Source organism: Ilyonectria robusta (genome assembly GCF_021365365.1).
Source record: "Ilyonectria robusta strain PMI_751 chromosome Unknown BGZ61scaffold_4, whole genome shotgun sequence".
NCBI classification, from domain to species: domain Eukaryota; kingdom Fungi; phylum Ascomycota; class Sordariomycetes; order Hypocreales; family Nectriaceae; genus Ilyonectria; species Ilyonectria robusta.
Window position 1 is genome coordinate 632,121 of NW_025764438.1, and position 16,588 is coordinate 648,708.

At 47.7% G+C, this 16,588-nt stretch overlaps 3 protein-coding genes and 1 non-coding gene across 4 annotated transcripts; all 4 read right to left on the reverse strand.

Moving 5' to 3' along the window:
* Positions 1 to 211: 211 nt before the first annotated feature.
* BGZ61DRAFT_160072 (uncharacterized protein) lies at positions 212 to 2,153 on the reverse strand. Its single transcript, XM_046237455.1, has 2 exons — positions 648 to 2,153; positions 212 to 588 (listed from the first exon to the last, which is right to left on the reverse strand). Exons 1-2 carry the CDS (start codon positions 1,940 to 1,942, stop codon positions 306 to 308), a joined length of 1,578 nt encoding a protein of 525 aa, XP_046108247.1. The 5' UTR covers positions 1,943 to 2,153; the 3' UTR covers positions 212 to 305.
* A 1,203-nt stretch (positions 2,154 to 3,356) lies between these two features.
* On the reverse strand, positions 3,357 to 4,854 carry BGZ61DRAFT_345011 (uncharacterized protein; the record flags this gene model as incomplete). The annotated part of the gene is made up of 4 exons (XM_046239754.1): positions 3,357 to 4,168; positions 4,225 to 4,385; positions 4,452 to 4,533; positions 4,605 to 4,854. The coding sequence occupies 4 exons, from the start codon at positions 4,852 to 4,854 to the stop codon at positions 3,357 to 3,359; spliced, it is 1,305 nt and encodes a 434-aa protein (XP_046108248.1).
* Positions 4,855 to 6,722: 1,868 nt separating this feature from the next.
* Positions 6,723 to 6,836, reverse strand: BGZ61DRAFT_t71. Its single transcript has one exon. It is a non-coding gene; the product is annotated as a tRNA-Arg (tRNA).
* Positions 6,837 to 7,383: 547 nt separating this feature from the next.
* On the reverse strand, positions 7,384 to 10,384 carry BGZ61DRAFT_345226 (uncharacterized protein; the record flags this gene model as incomplete). Its single annotated transcript, XM_046239767.1, has 3 exons — positions 7,384 to 9,787; positions 9,841 to 10,180; positions 10,249 to 10,384. 3 exons carry the CDS (start codon positions 10,382 to 10,384, stop codon positions 7,384 to 7,386), a joined length of 2,880 nt encoding a protein of 959 aa, XP_046108249.1.
* Positions 10,385 to 16,588: the final 6,204 nt, after the last annotated feature.

The window sequence follows — 16,588 nt, forward strand, 5'->3', positions numbered from 1 at the left end:
GATGTCCCCGAAAACTGTGTTAGCACCTCAGAGACCGCCCTACTCTCAGCAGCCACAACCCTTCCCACGACGGTAGATGACACCATCCGAAGCATTTTTGGCACCTTCGTCTCGATTATAGATGGCAAAGTCTACCTTCCTCATCAAACAGTAAGGGAATTCTTGCTCCAAGAGCACCGGGAGCCAGAATCACAGTTCAACGAGGTAAAAATTGCCATGGCCTCTCATAGGGCTTCGTCATTACTTATGCCTAGTTGGTCTTTCTATGGATTGTTAATTCCTGGTCTATGAAGTGATCTATGAGTCTATGCCTTCTGCGATTCACCAATCATGCCAAGGATCTTCTTCGCAGCGACATTCCTACCACCACCCTCCTGCCGACACACCTCTGCCAACACTCGGGATTTGGCCGCAAACTCTGCATTCCGGTCGAAGACGACGTCAATCAAGATTGGGGCAAGTTCGGAGGCACTCCACCGTGGACAGTTGTTCACATTTCCCCAACGACCGATCCCGAGCAACTCGGCTCGGTTTGCGAAGTCGAAGGTATCGGCCCAAACGGGGAGGACAACCTGCGGTACACCAGCCCTGTACGTAATTAGTGCCCGCGATTCTTTTATAACCTTGCCATCACAGGAGTAACTTACGTCAAGCCATCGTAGAACGAGCTAGCGCCACCATGTGTCACTGAGCAGATCGCATCTCCAGTGTTGAGGATGGAATTCGGTTCTGCCACGATCCAATCGACAATGCGGACACGATCAGCCTCGATTTCCTTCCCGAGAATGTCGAATGTAGCTGATCCTGGGCCTGTGTGATACTCGGGACCTCGAGCAGGGTCCTTCTTCAACTTCCACAGGATGCGCATCCCCGTCGAGTTGCCACCTCGCCTCGCGGCCTCGTCCAGCATCATTCTCAATGCCCTCGCCATCTCCACAGCCTCATCCTCGGAGACCTGGCAAACTGTACCCAGATTGATCGTCACCACGGGCCCATCCTTCATCCACTTTGCAAGCAGGGGATCGCTCTCAGTAAGAGGCGGTGCGGCTCGCAGGATTGGCCCGCAGCCGATGAGTTTGTCCATGTACGCCCGCGGCGCATTGGCGAGGTCGAGCGACGGGAAATCCACCTCAAGCCGCGAAGAAAGGAGGACATGATCGATGCCCTTCAGTCCGTCCTGAACAATGCTCGCAAAGGTGGAAACGTCTAGCTCTGGGAGACCCGTAAGAGTACGGATAGCGGCTATCTTGGCGGGCATATGCTTGTCCGTGACGAGGGTGAAGATCAGGCGGAGCAAGAAGTAAAAGTTCAGTGGGATGAGGTACCACGGGATGGGCATGAGCATGGCCGCGCCGGTGATGGGCCACTTGGCGATGAGATTTTGGGGTGGCTCAAGATGGGATGCGAGGTCCTTGATGGAGTTGGGTGAAAGCAGGACCAGTTTAAAGGGTGTAGGGACCTCGCCTTTGGTGTCTATCTGAGTGCGTCGGTGCTTGCCCGCCGTTAAGGCTGGAGAGAGCAAACCGTCAACTATGAAGACGTTTGGCGATAGAGAGTCGAGGAGTGCATTGGTCTCATTGAAGATGGCGACGTACTCCTCGGGAGTCCAGGCCAGAAATAGGCGCGTGAGGAAGAATCGTGACGCGGCGGGAGTGTTCCGGAAACCGGGCTTGAGCAGAGCGGTAGACAACATGCGATTATTTGGGTTGGGATCACGGTTGATACACTCGGTGATGACGGGTCCGGGAAGAGCGTGGAAGGTGACGTTGGCGCCTTTGATGTCGGCGAAGGCTTCATCAATGGCCGGTTTGAGACGAGCGAACGATGCAATGTGCAGTTCGGTATTGGGGGCCTGCTCTAAGAGCGCCTGGGCCGTGGCGATGAATACATTTGCATGGCCCAGTTCGGAGACCATGGCCATAAGGATCTTGGGTGTCGCCATGATGATTTGTTAGAGTAATTGTTGAGAGATTCGCGATGTTGGAGTAGACGGCGCGTCGAACACACCGACTGTTGCCTAGGTGTGTGCGTTGTTACACAAAGTGATGAGGAAACACAAACTAAAACGAGAATCTTTGATAGCGCTTTTAGCTCCTAAGAAAAAGAAGTCATTAAAAGGCGAGGGAATGCAATTCGCTTTTACTCGAACTCAGAAGTAGAATGAAGAGAGAGCCTGCGCTGCGGAATAACCTGGGTCCGCAAGTAAGCACTACTGAGAGATAAGGGCGATGTGATTTCGATAAGCTTGGAGCTGGAATCATTCCTGAAAAGGCTCTTAAGGCCGCGGCTAAAAAAATCACTGAGGGTGAGAAGGTATAAATTTTTTTATAATAAATCCAGGGGTGGAATTTACATTGCTGAACATGTTCTCAAAGCTGCAGTTGGAAACTGATAAAGAGTAAGGAGATAGTTGCACTTATTCTCGATACTGTGGGGCTAGGATCCAGATTAGCTACTGAGTATCTCATAAAGGCTTTAATCGGTACAATCGCCAAATCAATAAAATACTAACGCTTTTTTTTTTAATAAGCGCGGAGCCGGGATTCGGATCTGCGAGGAGGTCACTAAGCCGAGGAGTTGTCTCCAGGGCGAGACAGAAGGAGGGTTTTCCAATGCCCCTCTATCCTATGTCCGATATACAGGATCGAGACACTGAAGACAGGAATGTAGCGTTCTTGAGACGGTACTGCCTAGAAATATAAACTTACGTGGAATCATTTGAGATCTTGTGAAAGTTGGGTAATGTTATCGAATATTCTCTGTCCTTTGTAGTCACGTTTCATCTTCGTAGACACTGGGGTTAGTTGTTGGGTAAGGAAGGAATCGGGGGCCCCATCAAGTCTGGCGGCAGACGCATATAAAGGAACGTACAGGCATACTACTCTAAATACCATGTAAACTAGTATTTCTTTCTTTATATCATTTGCTAAGAAGCTGAGATAGATAGGCTCTGATAACATATTGTGCCGATGTTGTAAACATACGTAATTGACCGTTGCGGACTGTACCTTTCTCCCATCTTATTACGCCAGGTTTGCTGGTTTTATCAAGAGGTACGGTGCCCTAGTACACACATACCCAGAGGGGGGACTAGAAGCTCAACAGTAATAAAAAAAAACACCAACAATCGTATCAACAATATTGCTGGTTTTATTCTTGATATAATACGTGCAATGAAAATTCTTGAATATTAATGGTAAATAGTAGATTGTAAATCGTATTACATTCATCGGACTCCAGACACCACGCTCGACAAAGCCCCAGGATCGCGAGGATTCATCAGGTAGCTCCCACTCCACCAGGCAAAAAAAGCACAAGATCAAAATGACAGCCAAACAAAAAGAGCAATTGCGATATCAAGCCGCAGACCCAACTTTTGGATCATCCTCCGCCACGGGGTACCGCCTCGGCGGGCTGTTCTCGCTCCTCCCATAGCCAGGGTGTGCCAGCACCGGAGGCTCCTGCTGCATCGCGTGCCGGGCTTGCATCCTATCTTTGAAGCTCGCGCCGCCGGAGCCGTCGACATCCTGCATCTCATAAGTTTCGGCGCTTCCCTGCCTTCGATATGCGTCGGCGTGGTTGGGGTCCCATCGGTTGCTAAGCTCGGCGCTGAGCGCAAAGCCGGCCGAGGGCGAGTGGGAAGCGTGCGTGGCGCCTGGCCATTGCATGCTGGGGCCGCCGTCCTGCGCGCTCACGGGGCTGTTGTATTGCGACGAGTAGGGCGAGAAGTATCGCGGGTACGTCTTCTCGGTGGTGGTGGCGCTCATGGGAGAGTCGTCCCAACCGCGAAGAGGTCGCTGGCTGAGGGGTGTCGCGTGCGTCTCGTGCGTCTCGTGCGCCTCGTGCATCTCTCTCTGGTGCGGCGAGGGCCAGCCCTCGTTGCTATGCTTGGTCTCGAGTTGGCGGAGGAATGCTCTTCTGCGCCTCTTGCCGTTCCACACGATGCCGCATCCGAGGACGGTTAGGATGAAGACGAGCCCTCCGATGGCGATGCCAACCTTGGCACCCAAGGAGATCGGACCATCGTCAAACCAAGCGGGGTTGGCAGTGGCCACCGCCGACGGCTCGGTGATGTTGACGGGTACTGTGGAAAATACGGATCCATCGAGTCCGATGGTGACGCCGACAACAGGTTGCTGTTCGCATCCGGCTTGGAGAGCGGTCACGACTAAGAGCAGGTTAGTATGAGGGAAGCAAAACTTGTGAATTATAATGGAGACGAACAGTTCGCCAAGTATTCTTGGCTGCCAGCTTGCAAACACTGAACACAACCATTAAAGTCTGCAGTGTCGGTGACTGGCCACAAAGTGCAGTAGTCGTAACTGTCAACGTTGGATGACAAGTTTTTGAACTCAATGGCGTTCTTGAAGTTGCCACATGCCTTGCTGCGAGGAGTAAGTACAAGTGCATAATGCATAAAGACTCGAGGTTAAAAAAGTTGTGGGACGTACGATGTGATACAAGGCGTGGTAATGACATCAGTATTGTTTGGGTTTCCAAATAGACAGTAGGACGTTGCGTATCTCAAGTTATCTTCAGACACGGCGGTTAGCATCGCAACCCCCGCCAGCAAGACGTGGATGGGCCGGCAAAGGCAGACTTACAGAGCGCCCACTGTTGGTCGGTCTCGCCATTGTTGGAGTAGTCGCTGGCAATCTCGCAGGACACACAGCCGTCAAAGACCTGGCCGGCGCCGCTGCTGTAGCTGTTCTGCGAGCAGACGATGTCGTCGGCGCTCGTCGAGCTGAGCACGTTACCGCAGTTGGTAGAGCACGGCGAGTTGGGGGCGACCAGGATGGCCTCGGCAAGGGGAATGGCCAGGCCGGCGGCAGCGAAGTTTGTTATAATGCGCATTTCCGCGTATCCGGAGGAAGCGGACGAGAGGCAATCAATGCCTCGAGGGCTGGGTCGGCGGGAGAGAGGGCGGGAACTGTCCCTGTGAGCTCTCTGGGTGGGTGCTGGTTTGAACTGGGCGGTTGCAGATCCGACCTGTGAAACCGTGCTACATAACCGCGGGGGCGGGTACTGTAGGCTATTTCGACGTTCTGGCGGCGCAAAAGTGTATGTACGATGTATGGGTCACGGCGGTATCAGATCAAGATGGGGGCCGAGACGGGTGGTGGCGACGATATAAGAGCTCGAGGGCCGGACGGTGTTTGTCGCCGGGCAGCTGGGAACTCGTGTGATGGGTGCAGGTCTAAAATGCAGGTTGGTTGGTGATGTGATGTGATGCAGAGGGAACCAGGTTGGTCTGGGGGACGGAGGTGGTTCATACAGCACGCACACTACTACACGCATACGCACACGCACACTGCAAAAAAACCGCCTAACAACGCCGTCGACGGGCCAAGACGGCGCTACGTCTGGGGTGATTTTGCGTCAAACAACATACCACCAGTGCCGGGTTGCAAAGACGGAAAACAACAGCTTCGAGGCGCAACTGGCGCGAGCCGAAAAGGCCTCGGTCGTTGTCGAGGCCGCCATGGCTCCCGGTCCGTCTGGCCCATCATCACATTATCACGCACGAGTCGGTGTCTGTCGCCGGGTTGGCTGCAGGCCCTGCAACCACTGAAGAGGAGGGGGGTTGGGGGCCCTTAGCGGACGCACAGCGGGGGCGGGCGGGTGACGGCAGGGCGCTGAGGGCCTGGGTTGCAGCCACCGCCTCGCCGGCCGGCCACTCACGGGCGAGAGACGGTCGCCGCAATGCAACCACCCTTGTCAGCTCTTCACATTACGCGGTGAGGCGGCGTGCTGTTGGCCACTGGACGCAGAGGGACTACTGCCGGGAGCACCCTACGGCACTCTTCGGCACCCTCCAGCTCACCCCAAGCTCCCTACAGCTCCCTACAGCTCCCTTCAGCGCTCACCTCTCTCAGCGCCCATCCGCCAATCACAGGCCCTACAGCCCCCTGTCCCGCCGATCTCCAGCCGCTGTGCAAGGGCTCTCGGCCCCGCCATTGGGCCCAGTCTAAGTGTGCCCCGCGGGCGCCAATCTGTTCGTCCGGGCGGGCTTCCAGGGCAGGGTTCATCCTGATCACGCCCGGTCCAGACTCTCACCACCGGCGGTTCGGCCCCCAATCTCGAATTCCTCATTCCCGCCCCCATCCGCATCTGTCATCCTTCCGCGGACCGCATCTGCCCATCTTGCTCTTAATCGTTCTTCTTCGGCATTATCCGGGCGCCAATGCTAAAGTCGATGCTTCTAAGCGGGTGTGTTGGTCAGGGCAGGAAGTCACCAGCAGGAAGTCACCAACAGTCACCACTCATCCATACCTAGGTATCCGAACCAACATGCTCCCATTCAAGGCCCTGGACATACAATTCCTCGTGCCATTCATGTTTTCCAAGCGCCTAACCAGGTCTTCACAGAAACCGTCGGCTAAATCGTCCCATCCCACACCTAGACGCCGATACTCTCGCTCCTGCCTATTACATGTCGTCCCGACTAGGTAGGTAGGGAGCACCACCAGCCTACTCCTCTTCCTGCTTCAATTAGGAGACAACAAAACACTCACGCCGAAAAGCCGTGTGGCGACTGTTGCGTAGTTAGTGTACACAGTGGGTGGTGAGATTTCGCGGAGTTGAATTAAGTCACCGTAAAAAGCACACGGCCCTGCTTCGCGACTACACATAGTGATTTTTGTCGTGGGATTTGCCTCAATATTTCGACAAAAAGTCGAGCAAAAAAAGCGTACGTCCAATTTCATATGGATAGACGCTTTAATCCCCGGCGGGGGTCGAACCCGCAATCTTCGGATGAGACAACGTTTCCATGTCCATGTTCAGGAGTTGGAAAACATAGAAGTCCGACGCCTTAGCCATTAGGCCACGGGGACTTTCTGCAAGCGATAATTTTGTCGTCGAAAATAACCTTTATACGCCTTAGGACGTTGACCGAATCATACTCGACGGTTGAGTGGACCAAGGAAACCAATAAATGAAGGTGTAGCTCGCTGTTTATGATTTGACGATGAAACTCGCCGAGATTGACATGGATATGATGTTTGATAGAACATGATGGTGTCACTTCCTGGTTACTGTTGCCCTAAAATCCCTTGCTGGGCGGCATGCTTGAGACATGGAGTTCTTCAACATTCTCACAGGAGCAACCGCGTATCAGTTACTAGGTAGATAAACCATTGGTATCAAGTCCATTCAGGTCTGTGACTGACAAATGCTGGTGCAGCACCCTGGTCTTAGATGCAATTAACACCCTTCTTCCTTGTTGATTCTCAACTCCACATCCGATGTAAGAAAAGTGCGCCAACGTACTGGCAAAAAATGTGGCCAAACTCCTCGCTGAGTTGGACAAACCCGAAAGAAACGGTGGGAAATATAAGGGAAAGATCGTGCAACCATCATAAAGTAAATATCCAAAATTCTCTACCAAACGGCACTCCTAGGTCTTTCAATAGCAGAGTGCGAATTCCGCTCAACACACTTGAGGGGAGGTAGAAGCGCATGGTTAGCCATCCGACGAGCATCCGCCACCTCAGACATGAGAACCATCGCGACAGGGGTCTTGGGCTCTTGCCCTATGCGCGGGCTAGATGATGTCGTGACCACCCTCTCGTTGCCTCCATGTTGGACGCGCGGGGCCGCCGCCCCAGTAGATCTGCCCTGTCTCGACAGGTCCGACGTCGACCTTGTCGCAGCTTGTTCTCCGTAAAGTGCTAGAGGAACTGCGGATGCCGGGGTGTTCTGCGCGGCCGAGCGGCTCCCTGTTCTTTGCCGCGAGGGCGCCTGCGTCTGGCCGGTTACCGGGGTCCTGTGGCGAGAGGACGAGTGCCCGTGCCTGGCCCTTGAACGAGATCGCGTTCCATGCACGGGGCAGTTCGGAGACGGGTACTCCTCAATCAGCGTAAACTGTGAGAGATCAATGTCTGCCTGGGATGGCTGACGGCTCCTACGAGAGTTGGTCCGAGGCTCGCGGGTTGGGGAGGACTGGGCTTGATTGTCCTCACTCGGCTTCGACGATCTTGTCCTTCCTCGGCTGGTTGTTTGACTGTCGTGATTTGACCGTCTGCCGGATTCGAAGCGTTCACCGTGGGCATTTGGGTTTGACGATAGACCTTGATCCGGATTTCGGCGTTGGTTTGGGGTATCTCTCTCTCCAAGCTGACTACGCGATGCAGGCCTCAAAATAGGCGGATCGCTTTGCACCTGTTTTGAAGGCTGTCGTGCTGGGTTAAAGCTAGAGGGGGGTTGAACCATATCGTTCCAAACACTAGGGTCCATGGCAATTGTAATAGAGCCCCCCGATGATGCTCGCTCGTGGCTGTGGTGAACTGATCCCGTGCCGATTTGTGGTTGACTAAGGTTGGCAGCCCTGCGATCCCGAGAAGCAACTCTTCCAACAGTGGTATCTTTCCTGGTCTTGGACTGAGGTCGAGTCCTGGATTGAGGTCGAGTCTTGGACGGAGGTCGAGGCTCACGAGCAGACTCAACTCGATGTGCCAGGTCGTCAAACGGGTTGAATAATTTTGTCTCTGGTGGAGTGGGCTTTGCGGAGCTGGCTCGAGCCGGCCCACGGGATCTGCTACCATGGCGCGGCTTTGTAGTATCTGGCTGACGACTTCGAGACCGTCTAGAAGACCTAGAATGGGGGGCTCTTTCTCGGGTCTGAACAGAGCTTTGTACGACCGGCTCCTGTGGCGGGGTGGGAAGCGCTGCCATGATGCGTGGTCTCCCAGCTTGGTTGTTCCAAACGGAGACATCAGAACGCAAGCTGTGACGATGGTCATATCCATGTTCATGAGACAAGGAGCCGAAGCCGGAGATGATCTCATTGACATCGTCTCTGTCCATCATCCACGGGCCTTCCGGGTCTTGGGGCACGTGTCGGCCATGATCATCGCCCGTCCCATAATGCTTGTAGGTTAGCCCTGACAACTCAGACAAGTACGACTCGGAGCCATTCGAAGGGGAACGACGATCCAACCCCAACTGGCGTGCAGTCAAGCCCAGATCTAATTCCGGGTATTTGTGGTCCTCGTTGTAAGAATTCGCACCATAGGGAGAGGCAAAAGATTGTGACTCGAGGTATTGATGCGTCGTCGATTCGACAGACTCCGTCGGGATCCATGGGCGGATTTCATGAGGAGTTGGGCTCGGTGCCGATGGAGTCTGGACAGACTGAGCCTCTTGTAAATTGTCTGTTCGGCGCTTCTGGGATACACGGACAGAAAGGTCATCTCGGTGGTACGATTGCACCTTTCTCGTCTGCTCCTGAGGCGGCGCAGAGCCAACATCTCTCGGCTTAAGTCCATCACCTCGTGGTGGGTTTGATGTCCTGATGTCCTTATCTGGGCTGTTGGTCCCCCTTGGTAAGGACATGCGGCGGTTGACCGTGTCTAAAGGGCCATCGTCGTCAACCTGAAGGGTTTCCCCGTCAGGTCGATATACCAGTTTCGCAAAAGGAGGAGCTTCCGTGTCGACAACGAGCAAGTCTTTTTCTCCGCGCCCCAGAATGCCGTAGACCCGTACTTCGCCATCCTTAATGCCAACCACAGCGCTTGTGCCGGCGTATGTGGCGTCATTTTCTGACCCTGTGCGATTTGCGAAAACGACAATGACTTCCTCGTCCCATTCCGCTCGGATGATAGGTTCCAATCGTGAAATCCAGTATGTGAGGGTATTCATGTCGGCTTCTTCCGGTTCTTGGCAAAACACACGGGGGTCCTCTTGGGTTATCCAGGCCATAGACACGACAACAAGACGAGTTCTCGAATCCAAAACATGATGCGCAAACTCAAAGGTGTTCCAGGAAGTCTGGAACTTGTACGGGCTATTCAACACAGGTTAGCGAATGTCAAGACGGCTCCAGATCGCATTTCATACTTCAGATCCATGCAGATGCCAATTGACACCCGTCCTAGGCCCGGCAGTGGCTTGCCGAAGAAGCCCTTGGGGTTCTCGAGAGCCCATGTCTCATCGGTGTAGTAGAGATGCGTCTTGCGATAGTTGGCAACAGTATCGCCCTCGTAGCTGACAACGATGGCGGAATTGTAGTACTCCGGGTTCGCGGGCCATCGGTCGGACAGATCTACCTTTTCGGGGTAGCCAACAATTACGGTGCAGTCGTGTTTGAGGGCTTGCGTACGCGCCCAGAGCGAGCTGATACCGGATCCCGAAGGCTCGAGGTACGGAGAGATTTCTTGGAGGGACTTGAAGTTGTATCCTATCGTCGTGTGAGCAAAGAAAAAGCGTCGCCAAACCGACGGCGAAGCGCAAATGGTTGCAACGTACCCGTGAAGGCCAGCTCTGGCAATACAAGAAGATCCAGCCCCTCGGGATCAGCGCGATTCAAAATGGCATCGGCCCGGTTGAGGTTGTTGTCGACATCCCCCACGGCCGGAGCGAACTGAAGACAGCCTATCCTCATAGTGATCCCTCAGCAGATGCGCTGCTGTTCACAGTCGCTACCGCGATGCGACAATGCCGCTCTCCAACTCCTCTCGCGGGTGCAGCTCGCGTGGCCGAAGGGTCGCGGGGGCGCTACAGAGAGGCACAGCAAACATCAAGGAGAAACCGAACTGGAGGCGGTGGTTCGGAGACCAGAACCTACAGACGGCAAAGGAGGCCCGAGTGAAGGGATCGGAAGCCGTTTATGGGGTAGAGCCAAACAGGAGGAATCGAGGATTGGGCGACGACGGCCCAGAAGCAAGCCCGAGTGCGGTAGCCCCTTGCGGCCACGAGCGAGCGCTTGACCGTCAGTCAGGGGTGAGTCGAGTCCAGCGAGCGCAGGAGTGCGTTCACAAAATGATGTGCGTGTGGACTGTGACAGAGGGATCGTTTCAACGTCTACGCCATTCCCGTCCAAGGATGAAGAGTTGAGGCTGGCCCAGTCAAGTTGCGAGCTGCTGTGATGTGACGTCCAGGGCACCGCTGCGTGGGCGGGGGAGGGGTTGATAGCGGGGCACTGCCGTAGCTTGGGCGCTCCAGCCAACAACAGCGCGCCGTTAGCCGCCGTCAACTCTAGCTAGACCGGGGATCGCAACTCGGCACCAGGCTCACCGTTCAACTGCATGGGCCACGGTATAATCGTCGTCTCATTGTCTCACCGTCGCACACACAAGGCGGAATATGGCATAACCACCACATTTCCGTCCACTTGCCCGTTTTCACAGGGGCGTTTCGCTGGTCCGATCCGTCGTTGGTTGCCGTTGGCTGGATGCTCCGAGCACTCCCTCCCTCCAGTTTGGCTACCCTAGACTCTAACTGTGAAGGACAGGGTCCACTTTGGCCTGTGGCACAGTGCTGTCATCCCACACACTGTGGGATTACACTGTGACCACAAGGGTCCTCGAAGGCAGCCTTTAGGGCTTTCCTTCCTAACCTCACTTATTTCAGTCAATTCAACTAAGTCAAGCTATTCCTTTCGTATCCTGACGGTGATGACCTCTTTTAGCCCCTTTAGGTAACCTATTTCTACTGGTTATGAGCCCGGGCCTTACCCCGATGTTTTCTCTATCCACATTCTAGTTGGTATCTCTTCTTTTTGCTACTTTGAAGCGCGATTCTTATAGATTTTACTTTTATAATCCTGACCTTTTGTTATATTGTAAGTTGGTTTTGAAGCCCTTATGTCTTTTTTTTTGTCTTTTTCAGTACTGGTTTTGCTTCTTTAAGCAGCCCTAGCTTTTATAGCTTGATCTTTCCTGTTTCTTTAAATACTATTGACTATGGCTTTGTCCTACAAATAGCCCGGCCTTTTATAGCCTTATTTTCTTTATTTCCTTTAAGTACCTTTAACCTTGGCTTTATCTTATAAGCAGCACTTGGTATTATTACTACTATTTTTCTAGATTCTTTAATTACTCCCTAATGCTATAGCAAGGTAGTTTTCTTCCTCTACAATTCCTATTTCCATTACTAGAACCTTAGGACTGTAATTTTATGTTTAATCCTGCACTAAAAATAGCTTCATTCTTATCTTTGCTTTATCCTGGCGATGACCTTTTAGATGGTGTTCTAGCTAAGTTTAGCTGTATGTATATGCTGGAGATCTATTGCACTATAATATCCTACTACCTAAAGATGGGTATTAATAAGAAGCAATATCGAGATATAATTTATTTGATGAATTTCTTGTCTATTCTTTTTAATTTTAGCTACCTTAAAAATGTAGAAGGTTGGCCTTTATAGAGTTTGTTTATTGTAACTGCCCTTGTTGCTATTAGCTACGATATAATTATTCTATTTTTGACTCTTAGTGAAGGCAAGCTTCTTAACTAGATTCAAGGCTCTGTTAAAGAAGAGGCCAAAATGATTATTAAAGGCTATACCTTTAGATTTAAAGCTTTTCTTGCCCTTCGGGCATAATACTATAACTGCAACTTTCTTTAGAAAGATTGTATTTATTCTTAACTTTAGTTCTTAAAGTATAAGAATATCTATAATAGCTCTTTTTATATTATGAAGTTTATCTAGCTTCTTATGTAGCTAAAGACTGTAGGTAGTAGCCTAGATAATAGCTAAACCTGCTGCCTCTTCTATAATTCTCTCTGCTTTATTTTTTCCAATTGGGTTAATATTTATTAAGAGTTTTAATGCTTTTCTAGTAATATCCCTAATTATTTTGACGTTAAGAATGCCTTTTAAAATTACTATAATAATATAGTCTCTTCGGATCGATATTATAATAATAGATAGCTTGATTCTTGTATAGCCTCTAATAGCAATAGGAATGCTTAGCCTTCTTATTAGCTGCTCAAGCCTTAAGGCAATAATAATATTAAGCCTAACCCTAGTAGACCTTTCTTATCTAAGGATTCTATTAACTCTTATAGCAGCTATCTTATGCCTAACTAGCTTGTTAAAAAGCTAAAGTAGAATTCTAACTTTAATAAGAAGTATTATAACTATAGGAAATGGGGTTATATTCGCTTTAACTGCTATGCTATACATTCTAAGAAGCGCTCTTTATAACTCTAAGGTAATAGCAACCCTCATCTTACTGCTAATTATTAGATTACCAACCCTGTTGCCGAGGCCCCCTCTAGAGCTTAAGGTATTGCTCCTTACTATACTACTTTCCTGCCTAATTAGTTCTTGATGACTGCTTCTAGCAAGGCTTCTTATGCCTCTATCTAGGCTGCTGAATATGCTCTTGGTATGGCTGGCCTCTATAAGTCTTAGAAATAGGGGGAGTTATTTTCTATATTTGAGGCTGTTGCTGCTAAAGAAGAATTTTTTGTAGTAATTTCTTTCTTTAAGGCTGTAGCTTTAGGTAAATACTTTGCTGTAGCAATTGATATTATAACCTTAAGTAATACTATCTTGCTCTTACCTGCCTTTATACCCCTTCTATTAGGCCCTTCTTCTAGTTTTGATATCTTAAAGTCTCTAGTAACTTAGAATATTTATTATGCTAATTATAACTGCAGTAAGAACTGCTAGCTTTGGGATTCCAGCTTTAATTGCTATATTGCTAATAACCTTAAATAATTTAAGAAAGATAAAGTATTTTTTCTTATTTAATAGGATATTATTATAACTAGTAGTAGTCCTGTTAAGCCTACTTATATTGGTATAGTTAATTTCTCTTTTGAGCTGCTAGAATGTAAGATCTCTATGGTTCTTATAGAAGTGCTTTTTATAGTAACTTTTCCCCTTAATATCTTCTTAAACTTTAAGACCTATCTTAAGAGTGGCTTCTTCTTTAAGAATTATATTTTTAATTCTTATAGTAACTTTATGGCTATTATCTTGCCTTATAGTACTGGTTTTTATCTTCCTGTTAAAGGATTATTTACTCTAGCAGCTATAACTGCTATTATGGCTATTAAAGCTTAGATTTCTAATGGTAAGCTGTAGCATTGCCGCCTAGCCTATACAAATTACAATAATATTGTTTGAATAGTTAGAGAGACTATAGGCAGCCCTAAGAATCTTTGCCCGCCTAAGAAAAAGGTATGCTGCTACTGTAACTATGCTAATGTGATGTATTGAACTCTAAAGATCTATTATAAATGCATATCTTTTCCCTTTTAGAGAGTTTATATTAATTTTTACTTTATTTCTTATACTGCTAAGTTCAGGGCTACCTGCTTTGCTCTTGTAATTGACAATAAATCCTACTACTATTGGATTGAGATTCTCTACGGTAAGGCTGGCGCTAATACTACTCTTTGCTGCCTTTTTAAATATCTTTACTATATAATAAGCATTTATTCCACTAAGATTTACTTTAATAATAGCTGGGAATTTAATAGTTTTAAACTTCTTACTCTACTTAATATAGGTTATATTTATATATCTTATACACCTAGTTATTATTATGAATAAATAGGCTTCTATAAGCACTCTAACTATATAATTCTAAACTATATAAAAGCTATTTTTATTAACTCTATCTCTCTTTCCCTTAAGTACTGGGATTATATAGCTAAGGCTATTATAATAATCACTAACTATATTATTATTAAATTCTAAAAAGACGACGCCTCTATTTAGAAGTCCCCTTACCAAGCCTTTTAGGACTACTTTAAGCCTGATAATAATAATAAGCTTAATATCTCTTATCTTTATATACTCAGCTTGCATACTATAATTACTATTAAAGCCAAATCCACTAATAAAAATAATAAAAAGGGACTTAAGCTCAACCCTTATAATTGGGAAGGCATTTTAGTTGGCTTCTAAGGCTGTTATCTCTATAAGATCTAGAACCCAGTTAATAAGTATATTATTACTACCTCTTATCTTATTATCTATAAGAAATACTCGCCCTACAATAAGATAGTTTATATAAGATCTTAGAGAGCTTTTTAGTGTGATTAATAGGTTAAGATTATCAATAAGTTTATTAATAAGATTATGACTATGTCTTTCCGACTTCTATTTGCGCCTTCCCGCTCTATTAATAAGGCTATAACCTTTAGTAATATTAAGAAATAGTATAAGGCTATCTATAAGGAGATTAGTTAGCTTATTGAGCTTAGTATCTTTATTTTTATTGACCCCTGTAATATTATTCTAGGTATTACTTTACTTACTGCTACCTGGGCTTTTAAATATAAATATAATGAATATAGCGATATAAAGTGTTATAAAGTCTATATCTGCACATAAGGCTTCTAGTAGGTTAAAGGTATTAACTTCTTCGAGACTAGCGCCTTAATTATGATTTCTATTACTTGGTATATTCTTATTACTTTGGCCGTACAACTGGGCTATACAGCCTGCCAAGTTGATATTGTTACTGCCTTCCTTTATAGTATACTTAAGGAAACCCTTTACATAAAGCAATTTCCTATACTTTGTGACTTTATGAGAGACCCCCGCTTCTAATAGCTTGCTGCTAAGCTAGGCTGGACTACTGATAAGATTATCTAGCTGAATTAACCTCTCTACGGCCTTAAGTAGTCTGCTAATATTTGGGAGAGCTGCCTTACTAATGAACTTACCTCTCTAGGCTTTATGAAGCTTATAAGCAACTGCTCTATCTATTTTAACTCTTTAAATGGCGTTATTGTAGCTGCTTATATTAATAACCTGCTTTTCTTCTCCCTACTTAATATAGATGTCTTTAGAGTTATTACTAACCTTAGCAGGAAGCTTTTAGTTTCTAACTATAGCTTTCCTATTTATTTCCTCAATATAGCTATTACTAAGCTTGAAGATAGCATCAGCCTCTTACAGTAAAGCTTTGTTAAAGATATCATCTGTAACCTCAACCTTAGCAGCGCCTTTGGAGCTGCTATGCCTATAGTTCCCAGTTACAAGAAGCTAGCTATACTTCTCTCTTCAGCCCTTCCTGATGCCTCTATTCAGACCCCCTATTGTACGCTAGTCGGAAAGCTAAACTACCTTATTATGCAGACCCGACCTGATATCGCCTTTGCTATAGGCTTCTGGGTACGATCCCTTTTCCGGCTAATTAACGAGTAGCTTAAAGCTATAATATGAGTGCTTTATTACCTTAAAAATCGCCCCGACCTAGGCATTGCGTATTATTATTAGATTGAAATTATATATTGAAATCCCTTTAATCTCTTTGCTTATTGTAATGCTGACTTTGCTGGTAATGTAATTAGTGCTAAATTGACTAGAGGCTAGGTTATCTTTATGTGCGGAAATCCAGTCTCTTAGTATAGCAGCCTATATAAGTATATATACAAATCCACTTAGAAAGCTGAGTATTATAGTATCTTTAAGTATGTGGAGGAAGTCCTTTGGATTTACAACTTTCTTAGAGAGCTTGGGTATGTTATAAATGCCCCCATTACTATCTACAATAATAATAAAGCTGCTATTAAGCTTGCTGAAGATGGAGTCTTTTGCTCTTGTATGAAATATATTGCTATTGACTATTATTACTTCTGCAGCAAGGTTAAGGCCGGCATTATTGAAATCTGCTATATCAACACCAAGGAAATAGCTGCTGATAGCCTTATAAAGCCTCTCTCTAAGGAAGGCTATAGCTGCTTCCTTAAGCTTCTCAAAATAGAGTATATTCCGCTCCCTTATACCCACAAATGAGGTATTATAACCCTTACGGTACCTCGGGCAGCTAGAGCCCTTATGGCTCTTTCTAGCTCTTACAATCTGGCTCGGTTAAAGGAGCCTAAATCTGATGTAAAAA